Source organism: Chiloscyllium punctatum, chromosome 39, assembly GCF_047496795.1.
Source record: "Chiloscyllium punctatum isolate Juve2018m chromosome 39, sChiPun1.3, whole genome shotgun sequence".
NCBI lineage: Eukaryota > Metazoa > Chordata > Chondrichthyes > Orectolobiformes > Hemiscylliidae > Chiloscyllium > Chiloscyllium punctatum.
Genome location: NC_092777.1, coordinates 12172514 through 12185997, shown reverse-complemented (window position 1 = coordinate 12185997; position 13484 = coordinate 12172514). Strand labels below are relative to the sequence as shown.

General features: G+C 43.1%; 1 protein-coding gene and 1 long non-coding RNA gene across 14 annotated transcripts in view; one reads left to right on the top strand and one right to left on the bottom strand.

The window, feature by feature from the left end:
- The window catches only part of LOC140463826 (fas-binding factor 1 homolog), a 115348-nt gene that overhangs the window by 11704 nt on the left and 90160 nt on the right, over positions 1 to 13484 (bottom strand). For all 13 annotated transcript variants that reach the window (XM_072558194.1, XM_072558196.1, XM_072558201.1 and 10 more), the window contains 4 exons: positions 4735 to 4857; positions 3552 to 3737; positions 2063 to 2239; positions 885 to 1022 (listed from right to left, as the gene is read on the bottom strand). In XM_072558194.1, the coding sequence (XP_072414295.1) occupies positions 885 to 1022; positions 2063 to 2239; positions 3552 to 3737; positions 4735 to 4857 (624 nt within the window). The remainder of the gene's footprint in view (positions 1 to 884; positions 1023 to 2062; positions 2240 to 3551; positions 3738 to 4734; positions 4858 to 13484) is intronic.
- LOC140463828 (uncharacterized) overlaps positions 1 to 13484 on the top strand; it is a 72844-nt gene that overhangs the window by 28621 nt on the left and 30739 nt on the right. The gene's annotated exons all lie outside the window — the stretch shown is intronic.

Genomic DNA, 13484 nt, shown 5'->3' with positions numbered 1-13484 from the left:
CCACCCCCCCCTCCCATTTATGTCCCCACCCTTGAGGCTCCCAACCTCATTCCTGATGAAGGGCTCCGGCCCGAAACGTTGATTTTCCTGCTCCTCGGATGCTGCCTGGCTTGCTGTGCTTTTCCACACCACACACTCAACTAAGGTAAATGTAGTCAAATAAATAAGCAATATATAGGATCTATGCAGTCATGTACACTGATTCCCTTTACTCGAAGCACAAGTGAGTGAAAATTTTGTAATGTGCAATGATTGAGAACATTTCATCTCAATGTCTTCCTACACACTTCCTGCTGGATCCATACTCACTGCCAAATTACTCAATCAGCAATAGACTGTAAAACTCATCAGTTGGCTTTGACCAATCTAAATGTTCATTTTGTACTTGAGTACACTTGGTGATAGTACCAAACAGTTCATGATGGAAGATTAACTCAGGCATACAGTATATTGAACTGATTCAATATACAGCCAATTCGATCACAGTGCTCTTGATCAGCACAGTGCTCAAGACATCAGCAATTCAAATGTAAGCTGAGCTCTCTGCTAGTCCTTCTAGTGAAACTAGTCCTTCTGAAGAAAACATGTTACTTCCTTCTTCCTACAATGCAAAGTATTGCAGTTCCCTGTTTCTCATTTGAGAGTTCCTCCCTGCCACACTATCTGTGTAACACTTTTCTCTCCATTTGGCATACCTCTGGGCTGGCTCCACCTGGGTTCACTAGAGTCTCTGTTCATTGTTTCTATCCATTTGCAATAGCTCCCTCCCTCTGTTCCTCATGTCTGTCTCAATGCCAATACCCACTGAATGTGGTGTAGCTGTTTCTTGCTTTTGCCACACTGACTGTACTCCTCTCCTCTGCTTCCTCCTTCCCCTGTGGTACCTGGTACAGCTGCTGCTCCAGCTGCTGCAGTCTCTCCATTTTCTTCTGGATAGCATGCAGTCGTGCCTGATGCTCAGACTCCACCCTTTTTGCCTCCAAGAGTTTTTGTTCGCCTTCCTCATATTTCTGAGAGGCAAGCTACAGCGGGAAAGAATAAAGACAGCCAATCGCTTAAACAGTCTGCTATATTAATGAGTGTGAAGACATTGTACAAAATGAATCCTCAAGTCTATTCCGTCAAATGGTGATGAATGCTATGGTGGAATAATAACAAATACAACCATATCAAATACATATATAAATCTAATAATAATAATAAAACAAACAATAACACCCAAATTTAATATTTTAAAAAGTACCGAGACAATCTATATAAGCTCAGTGTTTACCATTAATGGAGATGGCCAATGAATTATTAGGAAGAGAACTAACTTCTTTTTGAAAAGAAAACAACATCATCTAAGGGGACAGGTGGAAATATATAACCTGTAGTTCATAATTAGTGAGGAGACATCTGCAGTGCATCTCCAAATAGCTTATCTTCCACGTCAGAAATGGTTGACTTACAGACCCAATGTTATAAACACACACCTTCCATTGAATAAAAGTTTGCAAGCCAGAAGAGGTATTGGTTGAGTAAAGTTATTAGATTTAGCAGTTTAGCCTTCTCAGGTACTTTGGGAGGAGCACTTTGTCATCCCAATTGTTATTCAAAAATGGCAGAGGTAGCAGCTAAGGAGCATCTGTGAGTTAATACACCTAGACCACAAGTGTTTTCTCTTACCATAGGGCACCTCATTTCAAAAGATTAAGAGTATGAACAATTTCATTCAATTAACCTTTGTTCAATAACCTAAACAATGCCACCAGTTTTAGTGACAGTGTTCCCAGAGAAGAAAGGGCCTAGTATCTGGATCCCAGGAAGATACGCAAACAGCATACCCTCTTCCCCTGTTAAATAATGCTTGATAAAGAGATGACACTGACTATTGTGATAGTCATACACTCATTTAAAGTTATCCTTTGAGAAACGGGCCTCAAAATGATCTTTGTTACTTCCCTTCCTCAGGCAACTCGATTGGCATAATTCACAACTTAGATATTCAGACACTGCAACACTCAGATCTGAATCCCAGTGTGCATACAACATGTTAATGTACTAGTAAGGTTTGCCATACCTTACTCATGCCCTCAACCTCCTCGGCCCTCTGCTTGATGCGGATTGCCATGGCATTGACTCTGTCCTTTTCCAATTGCAGTTCATGGCATTCTTGGTTTAGAATCTCTCGCTCCTGAGCTAACTGTTCCCCTTTTGATTTCAGTTCAGCAGCTTTTACCTTCAGCTCGGCTTGTTCCTATGGGGCAAGAACAGGTTCAGTCCAAAGAACAGTTTCTGTATTTTCCTACATATTTAAAAAATGTTCAGAAGTACTTAAACCTAAAACTACTATCTAAAATACACGACGGGCAAAACTCAAAGATTTCTGTATTTTATGTTAAGTGATTTTGGACAGATAGTGAAAACACCAGTTAAAATGAATTCACTCTGTTTGTTCCCTTTAGTCCCATGTTAGTCTTGATCAAAATACAGAACTGGTCGAATGTATCAGCTAACATGGATGGGATTTCTTGGCTTATGTCAATGCCTTTTTAAGGTTTGTGGTTGGAACAGTGTAATTGAAAAACCGAAATGTGCAGATTGACAGGCTGCAGTGGATGAGGAATAATGTTCCGTCTAATTTGACCAAGCTGAAAATTTCTGTGTGGGTGCAAAAATATTTCAAGGGCCTGCACACTTAATAATCCATGCCCTAAAAAGAAAGAATTGATGCCTACATGGATGTCAAGACATAAGAAAAACCACATACAATGGTGAAATACCAGTCAAAGGAAAATAAATAGGAATTGACATTTTCCTTACATTAACTTATATCTGTCAAATTCTCAGTTATTTTGTGTATTCAGTTGTGCAACTGAAAGGTCTAGTGCTATGCCACAAATCCCAGACCACTATGCTCACTATTAGTTATCTTAGAAAATCTTAATTAAATGGAGAAATATATTATCGTGTAACTTGAACATTACGAAGAAAAACACAGAGACGATGATTTTTGCACACACAGAGGTGGGCGATTTCCAAGTTCAGCAGGTTAGAAAATCCATCTCCATTCACTGGAAAATCAGCCCAGTTCTGCAAATGGGTATTAGAAACGCCAGCCCTCAGCATATATGTCCTATCTATTTCCCAATAACTTCCGGTATTCCCTGTAATTCACAAGGGGCACTAATTCCATGGAAATAGTGGAATGGACATGGCCCTAACAATCTACACATTGGGAATGGGGATGAGAATCCTGGAATTAGGTCCTCCCTACTATTTTTAAATCCCCGGCTTCCATTTGGACATGGATGGAGGAAAACAATTATGACCCCTCAATATGAATGGTCAATAAGCTCTTCAAATGCTTATCCCTTTAATAACACATAGCTAATGTAATTCATTTCATTCCCTCTAAAATACACATATATAGGTGTAGGAACTTCTAGTCCCTGTGATAATACACATACAGGGCTAAGGAAGTGCAATCCAGAGGCCCAAAGAAAACTAATTTCTGAAATAATGCCCTCACAGAGACCAAGAGCTGTCCATAATGTATAAGTAATTACTTTTGCCAGAGTGAAGACTGTTCCTTCCTGTTGTGCATTGAGCTGAAGGGTACGATTGGCACCTTGCTCTATACGCTCACTGTTCAGTTTCTGCTGTGTATGAAGCTCCGCCCACTCGCCTGCCAGTCTTCGACGTTCCCCTGCACAGCGCTGCATCACTGACTGTTGCTCTTCCAGCAATGCACTCTGAGGGAATGTAACATGGGAAGAAGCTGTAAGTCCCAAGCAATTACTGCAATATCTGGAAAGCTTTTCATATTCACTCAATACCACACCATTTCACCATCCACTGCCTCACATTCACAGGAGCCAACTCTTATCAGATATAACCAGAAATATCTGGTTGGTTGCACTTTATGGAGTAAAGGATTTTCAATAGATTGTCACCATGCTCCCGCCATGGAAAAGAATTATAGTAAAGAGAAGTTAAGGCCTAACTTGGCAGACACCTACTTCACAGACCGACTTCACACCAGCTTCTTATTCAGAACTGGGCCCGAAACATTAATTCTGTTTTCTCTGCACAGGTGCTGACAGACCTGCCGAGTTTTTCCAGCAATTTCTGTTTCTGATTTCAGGATCTGCAGTTCTTTGGATTGTTTTATACTGATGAGGAGAGGGAATCCTGCCCAATTTATTCCTCCCATATGTGCATTTTAATGTCCCAAAGGCTGCTCTGGCAGAGACTAACTTGTTCAGTGAAGGCAAGGGGACAATTCTGGGGACGTTTTCTTTAAATTGTTCAGCTGTTAACTAAGGATGTTTGACATGTGGGGAGGTGGTCTAGTGGTAAGGATCAATGGTCTCATAATTCAGACTAACAGCCTGGGGACACAGCTTCAAATCCCACCATGACAGAAATGGTGAAATTTGGATTCAATAAAAATCTGGAATAAAAGCTAGTCTAACAATGATATGTAACACTATCAGTTGTTGTAAAATATCACCTGGTTCACTAAAGCCGTTTAGGGATAGACATCTGACATTCTTAACGGTCTGGCCAACATGTGACTCCAGACTGACAGCAATGTGGTTAACTCTTAACTGCCCTCTGGATCAATTAAGGATGGGCAAAATTTATTTTTGTCAGCGACACCCACATCCCATGAATGTATAAAAATAAAAGCCTTTAGTGGATGTGAGACGTTTTCATGTGAGGGAAGTTGGCTGCTCTCAGCCTTACCTTTGCCCTCTCCAGCTCCTCCCTCTCTATGGTGAAGTGCTGATTCATGATTCTGCGTTCCTCCTCAAGGGATCTCTGCACCGACTCCACTTTGGTTTGTTCAGCTGTTGCCCGCCATCGCTCCTACACAGAATTACACAGCACACAAACCATTACAGCCCATGCAGCCACCAATGTCCTGATCAGGGAAGTGACATTTTCATAATGAACAATACCAGATGTACATCTTGAGCACTGTGCTACTTATTAATGCAGTTAGATGAAGACAAGCAACGAAACCAGTGGCCTCCTTCTTTGATCCAATGTTACAAAGACAGGCAAATCAATGTCAGTAAAGATGTACAAAAATATGTTTCAAAATGTACTAATACATTAAGAGGGTAGACACAGGAGTGGATAATTTTGACAATGATGTGCATGTAAAGATGGTAATCGAAATGGCCACCTGCACAAATGGCTCAGGTGATGCCAATTAGATTAGATTAGATTAGATTACTTACAGTGTGGAAACAGGCCCTTCGGCCCAACAAGTCCACACCGCCCTGCCGAAGCGTAACCCACCCATACCCCTACATCTACATCTACCCCTACCTAACATTACGGGCAATTTAGCTTAGCCAATTCACCTGACCGGCACATTTTTTTTTGGAGTGTGGGAGGAAACCGGAGCACCCGGAGGAAACCCACGCAGACACGGGAAGAACGTGCAAACTCCACACAGTCAGTCGCCTGAGGCGGGAAATCTGTCCCCAGTCCAAACGAATCTGCACTTACACAGGTCACGTCACCATGTCCCATATATAATGTCACAGTGGTTGTGGACGGACAGATGGCGTGACTGAGGCTGAAGTTCCTCAAAGGCCAGGACTGATTAGGGATAGTCAACATGGCTTTGTATATGAGAAATCATATCTCGCTAACTTAATTGAGATTTTTTTGAAGAAGTAACGAAGAGGATTGATGAGGGTAGAGCGGTGGACATGATCCATACGGACTTCAGTAAGGCATTCGACAAGGTTCCTTGTGGTAGACTGGTTAGCATGGTTAGATCACATGGAATACAGGGAGTCATTTGGATACAGAATTGGCTGAAAAGTAGGGGACAGAGGATGGAGGTGGAGGGTTGCTTTTCAGACTGGAGGTCAGTATGCCACAAGGATCGGCGCTGGGTCCACAACTTTTCATCATTTATATAAATGATTTGGATGTGAACATAGAAGGTGTGGCTAGTAAGTTTGCAGATGAGACCAAACTTGGAGGTTTAGATTAGATTAGATTACTTACAGTGTGGAAATAGGCCCTTCGGCCCAACAAGTCCACACCGACCCTATGAAGAGCAACCCACCCAGACCCATTCCCCTACATTTACCTCTTCACCTAACACTACGGGCAATTTAGCATGGCCAATTCACCTAACTTGCACATTTTTGGACTGTGGGAGGAAACTGGAACACCCGGAGGAAACCCACACAGACACGGGGAGAGTGTGCAAACTCCACACAGACAGTTGCCTGAGGTGTAGTGGATAACAAAAAAGGTTACCTCAAAGTACAACAGGATTTTAATCAGATGGGCCAATGAGCCGAAGAATGGCAGAGAGAGTTTAATTTAGATAAATGAGAGGTGCTGCATTTTGAAAATCAGGGCAGGACTTGTACACTTAATGGTAAGGTCCTGGGCAGTGTTGCTGTATAAAGAGACCTTAGAGTGCAGTTTCACAGTTCCTTGGAAGTGGAGTCATAGATATATAGGATAGTGAAGGCAACATTTGGGTATGCTTGCCTTTATGGTCATAGCATTGAGTGTAGGAGTTGGGAGGTCATGTTGTGGCTGTACAGGACATTGGTTAGGCCACTTTTGGAATATTGTGTGCAATTCTGGTCTCCTTTCCATCAGAAGGATGTTGTGAAACTTGAAAGGGTTCAGAAATGATTTACAGGGATGTTGCCAGGGTTGGAGGGTTTGAGCTATAGGGAGAGGCTGAATAGGCTGGGGCTGTTTTCCCTGGAGCATCGGAGGCTGAGGAGTGACTTCATAGAGGTTTATAAAATCATGAGGGGCATGGATAGGATAAATAGACAAGGTCTTTTCCCCGGGGTGGGGGAGTCCAAAACTAGAGGGCATAGTTTAAAGTGAGAAGGGAAAGATTTAAAAAGGGATCTAAGGGCAATGTTTTCACACGGAGGGTGGTCCATGTATGGAATGAGCTGCCAGAAGAAGTGGATGAGGGGTATAAATACAATATTTAAAAGGCATCTGGATGGGTATATGAATAGAAAGGGTTTAGAGGGATATGGGCCAAGTGCTGGCAAATGGGACTACATTAGGTTAGGGTATCTGATCGGCATGGACCAAAGGGGCTGTTTCCTTGCTGTACTCTGGAGGAGCAAGGGATTAAAAATCTGAGAGCAGGGGCACAGACCAATACAGTACCCCAGTGTGTTGAACAGTGCAAATGAACAGTCCTTCATGGCAGGTGAGGGAGAAAGTGAGACTTCAGGCTGAAACTGGAACAAAGAAAACTTACAGCCCAGGAACATGCCCTTCAGCCCCCCAACCCTGAATTAATCTAAATCTACCATCTAAACCGATTGCCCAATTCCTAAGCATCTGTATCCCTCTGCTCCCCATCTGCTACTCATGCATTTGTCCAGACACATCATAAACAAATCTACCGTGCCTGCCTCTACCATCTCTGCTGGCAACACATTCCAGGCAACTACCACCCTCTGTGTAAAGTTTTTGCCGCATGTATCCCCCTTAAACTTTCCACCTCTCACCATGAAAGCGTGACCTCTTGTTATGGAATCTTTCACCCTTGGAAAAAGTTTATCTCTATCTATCCTGTCTATACCCTTCATGATTTTGTAGACCTCAATCAGGTCCCCCCTCAATCTCCTCTTTTCTAACGAAAACAAGAAAAAAGGAGATTGGGGGACTTGGGGGAGCACTGCCAGGACCAAGGACATTCCCCCCTCTTCACTGAATGCTACATGGATGGCTCAACAGACTATCCCTCTGGTTGGAAGGCAGCTGTATCTGTCACCTGGCAATGATGCAGCACTGCTGGGTAGAATATCCACTCCTGTGTGCATCTTTCACCACTTAGATTAATGTTTGCACATCACAGCCCAGTGTAAAATGGGTGATTTTGACCCAAGAACCTGTTAAATACCTCACCAAAACTACTATATCATTCTCACATTTCCCACTGATGCAGCATTTTGTAGTGGAGTAGTATAATGCAAATGATCAATTGTTGAGAAAAGAAGGGGTATAGTACAATGAGATTGCCTTCAGACAGAAATAAATTAGAATTGTTAATCGTGAGTCCAGTAGTCTAGATCTAGAGTAGGAGGCTAGAATTTGTATCCAGTATTATAACCTGTTCCAAATTGTCAGCTGGCAAACTGTTGTGCTCATCCCCAATTTGCAAACATATAGATGTTCCTAAGATTTTGCTTTTTACACCAAGATTACACCTGACTTGTGTTTACTTTGTAGTAATGTAAATTATGTGAATTACAAGTCATAACCTAAGCTCAAAGACTTGATATGCTTTCACAAACTTTAAAGCACAAGACTTAGTTGAAACACTTTTTTAAAATCTACCGTGCTGCCAAGGAAGCATTCTGTAAACTGCCTTTCTGCAATTTTAAGCAGGAAAACCTTTTGGTTCCCACCCTTTCGGTCATGGAGTCTTCACAATGGATCCACTCTAGTCATTCTTATACAGTGTCAATCTTAACAGAAACAGATCTGGAGAAAGGAAATAGCAGAGGAACAGGGGATAATACAACAGTAAAGACCAACATCAAGTGGAAAGCATCACTGGGAAGATCCTTAGACTACCATGTACCCTTAATGATAACTCAGACAAATCTGGCATAAGGATTTAATAGGGCAATAAAGGGACAATAAAGGAACTGCAACTCCCATTGCAAAGCAATCTCCAAACGTGCTATCGCACATAAGAAACTTGCTAAGAATCAAGTGATTTTAGAATACTGACCCTTTCGCCTGTCTTCAAATTGATGTTAATCATATTTTGATCCTGTCCTGAGATGATATCCGAGGGCCAGGGATAACCTGGCTTTACTCTTATAGTTTCTTTAACCAGGGAAACTTAGCTCAGCTCAAGGCAGTCTGCATGGTCTCTGAAGTTGTGTGGCCAGCTTGGATTGCTATCTCAATTTCTACATGGACTGGCACCTGAGATTGTATCACAAGAAAGAACATCAAAATACAAAGAAAATTACAGCACAGGAACAGGCTCTTCGGCCCTCCAAGCCTGCGCCAATCCAGATCCTCTATCTCAACCCGTCACCTATTTTCTAAGCTGAAAATGTGTTGCTGGAAAAGCGCAACAGGTCAGGCAGCATCCAAGGAGCAGGAGAATCGACGTTTCGGGCATGAGCCCCTCTTCAGTAAGGCTCTCTTTCTCCCTATTTCTCCTAGAAGATTTTAACCTACTGCGAATCCTCTTGCAAGAATGACTTCCTTGAAGAAGCTCTCTTCCTCCCTCTGATCTCTAGCATCTGCAGTCCTCACTTTCTCCTACCTATTTTCTAAGGGTTTGTATCCCTCTGCTCCCTGCCCATTCATGTATCTGTCTAGATACATATATAATGACACTATTGTGCCCACCTCTACCACCTCCGCTGGCAACACGTTCCAGGCATCCACCACTCCCTGCATAAAGAACCTTCCACAATTATCTCCCATTAAACTTTTCCCCTCTCACTTTGAATTTGTGACCCCCAGTAATTGAATTCCCCCACTCTGGGAAAAAGCTTCTTGCTATCCACCCTGTCTATAACTCTCATGATTTTGTAGACCTCAATCAGGTTCCCCCTACAACTTCTGTCTTTCTAATGAAAATAATCTTAATCTAATCAACTTCTCTTCATAGCTAGTGCCCTCCATACCAGGCAACATCCTGGTGAATCTCCTCTGCACCCTGTCCAAAGCATCCACATCCTTTTGGTCATATGGCAACCAGAAATATATGCAGTTTTCCAAATGTGGCCGAACCAAAGTCCTATATAAAACTGTATTATGGCCTGCCAACACTTGTACTCAATACCCCGTCTTATGAAGAAAAGCATGCTGTATGCCTTCTTGACCACTCTATTGAACTGCGTTGCCACCTTCAGGGAACAATGGTCCTAAACACCCAGACCTCTCTGTACATCAATTTTCCCTAGGACTTTTTCATTTATTGTATATTTCGCTCTTGAATTGGATCTTCCCAAATGCATCACCTCACATTTACCCAGATGGAACTTTATCAGCCATTTCCCTGTCCAACTCTCCAATCTATCTATATTTTCCTGTATTCTCTGATAGTCCCCTTCACTATCTGCTACTCCATCAATCATAGTGTCATCTGCAAACTTGTTAATCAGACCACCCATACCTTATTTGAGACAATTTATGTATATCACAAACAACAGTGGTCCCAACATGGATCCCTGTGGAACACCACTGATCAGAGTTCTTCATTTTGAGAAACTCCCTTCCACTACTACTCTGTCTCCTGTTGCCCAGATAGTTTTTTTATCCATCTAGCTGGATAGTACAACCTGGACCCCATGCAACTTCACTTTCTCCATCAGCCTATCATGGAGAACCTTATCAAATGCCTTGCTGAAGCCCATGTATATGACATCTACAACCCTTCCCTCATCAATCAACTTTGTCACTTCCTCAAAGAATTCTATTAAGTTGGTAAGACATGACCTTCACTGCACAAAACCATATTCTCCAGCAGCTTCCCACCACTGACGTCAGGTTCACCGGTCTATAATTACCTGGATTATTCCTGCTACCTTTCTTAAACAAGGGGACAACATTAGCAATTCTCCAATCCTCCGAGACCTCACCCATCTTCAAGGATGCTGCAAAGATATCTTAAAATCCCAGCTACTTTCTCTCTCGCTTCCCTCAGTAACCTGGGATAAATCCCATCTGGACTAGGGGACTTGTCAACCTTAATGCCTTTTAGAATACCCAAAACTTACTCCCTCCTTATGCTGACTTGAGCTAGAGTAATCAAACATCTATCCCCAATCTTAACATCTGTCATGTCCCTCTCCTCAGTGAATACCGAAGCAGAGTACTCATTCAGAATCTCACCCATTTTCTCTGATTCCACGCATAACTTTCCTCCTCTGTCCTCGAGTGGGACAGCCCTTTCCCTAGTTACCCTCTTGCTCCTTATACATGAATAAAAGGCTTTGGGGTTTTCCTTAACCCTGTTTGCTAAGATATCTTATGACCCCTTTTAGCCCTCTTAATTCCTCATTTCAGATTGGTCCTACGTTCCCGATATTCTTCCAAAGCTATGTCTGTCTTCAGTCACCTAGACCTTATGTATGCTTCCTTTTTTTTTCTCTTAGCTAGTCTCACAATTTCATCTGTCATCCGTGGTTTCCTAATCTTGCCATTTCTAGCCCTCATTTTCACAGGGACATGTTTTTCCTGCATTCTAATCAACCTCTCTTTAAAAGCCTCCCACATATCGAATTACTTTCAAACAGCTGCTCCCAATCTACATTCCCTAGCTCCTGCCGAATTTTACTCTAGTTGGCCTTCCCCCAGTTTAGTACTCTTCCTTTAGGACCACTCTCATCTTTGTCCATGAGTATTCTAAAACTTATGGAATTGTGATCACTATTCCCAAAGTAATCCCCCACTGAAACTTCAACTACCTGGTCGGGCTCATTCCCAACACCAGGTCCAGTATGGCCCTTTCCCGAGTTGGACTAATTACATACTGCTCTATAAAACCCTCCTGGGTGCTCCTTACAAATTCTGCTTCATCTAAACCTCTAACAATGAGTGAATCCCAGTCAATGTTGGGAAAATTAAAATCTCCTATCACCACCACATCATTTTCCATCATGTTTACATATTTGTACCTCAATCTCTACCTCTACCTCTAGCCCCAACATCGTTACTACACCCTTCCTATTTCTGAGATTTCTGAGCTCTGCCCATATTGCCTCACTGTTCGAGTCCTCCATAGTGCTCTCCTTCAACACAGCTGTGATATCCTCTCTGACCAGTAATGCAAATCCTCCACCCCTTTCACCTCCCTCTCTATCCTGCCTGAAGCATATCCAGGGATATTTAGTTGCCAATCATGCCCTTCCCTCAAACAAGTCTCAGTAACAGCAATCACATTATACTCCCAGGTACTAATCCAAGCCCGAAGTTAATTTGCTTTACCCACTACACATCTTGCATTAAAACAAATGCACCTCAGACCACCAGTCCTTTTGCGTTCATCATCTGCTCCCTGTCTACTCTTCCCCTTAGTCACATTGACTTCATTATCTAGTTCCATACAGGCTTTAGTTATTACCTCCTTATTGTCAACTAACCTCCTCATTTGGTTCCCATCCCCTTGCCACATTAGTTTAAACTTTAGTGGGCGGCACGGTGGCACAGTGGTTAGCACTGCTGCCTCACAGTGCCTGAGACCCGGGTTCAATTCCTGCCTCAGGCGACTGACTGTGTGGAGTTTGCACGTTCTCCCAGTGTCTGCGTGGGTTTCCTCCGGGTGCTCCGGTTTCCTCCCACAGCACAAAGATGTGCAGGCCAAGTAAATTGGCCATGCTAAATTGCCCATAGTGTTAGGTAAGGGGTAGATGTAGATGTAGGGGTATGGGTGGGTTACGCTTTGGCGGGGCGGTGTGGACTTGTTGGGCCGAAGGGCCTGTTTCCACACTGTAAGTAATCTAATCTAATCTAATCTAATCTTAAACCCTCCCTAATAGCATTAACAAAAGCACCCCCAAGGACATTGGTTCCAATCTGGCCCAGGTGTAGACCGTCCAATTTGTAATAGTCCCACCTCCCCCAGAACTGGTCCCAATGTCCCAAAAATCTGAACCCCTCCCTTCTGTACCATCTCTCAAGCCAAGCATTCATTCTGCCGATTCTTTCATTTCAACTCTGACCAGCATGTAGCACTGGTAGCAATCCTGAGATTACTACCTCCAAGGTCCTACTTCTTAACTTGGCTCTTTATCCCTAAATTCTGCTTGTAGGACCTCATCCTGTTTTTTACCTGTATCATTGGTGCCTATATGCACCATAACAGCTGGCTGTCCACCCTCCCCTTCAGAATGTTCTGCAGCCGATCTGAGACATCCCTAACCCATGCACTGGGAGGCAACATACATTCATGAGTCTCGTTTTCGACCACAGAACTGCCTATCTACTCCCCTTACAATTGAACCCCTATGACTATAGCCCTTCCACTTTTTCCTGCCGCTTTCTCTTTCAACTGCTGCCCAAATATATCGATTCACTCACCTTCCCAGAGTGCAATTCAACAGCTCTCCCCACTCCCCCTCAGCTCCTCGCTCTCAGCACTCGCGCTGCTGCTGGAAATGAAGGCTACTGAAGCAAGAGATAAGTCCTTTTAAGAGGGAAAACCTACCTTCCTGGCAGCCGCCTGGTCCTCTCTCTCTCTCTCTCACTGCTCCCAAAAATGAAAGTGAACTCCAGCAATGCTACATATGTCCAATCATGGATGCAAGTGCCCCCTGGTAGGACAACCAAGCAATAGATGATAAACGGTAGAACTGTGGGAAGTATCAAGGATCAGAGAAGCCCAAAGAGAGAAAATGATGGAAAATCTCAGCAGGTCTGGCAGCATCTGTAAGGAGAGAAAAGACTGACATTTTGAGTCTAACTGACCCTTTGTCAAAGCGCAATTCAATTCTTGAGCTTTGACA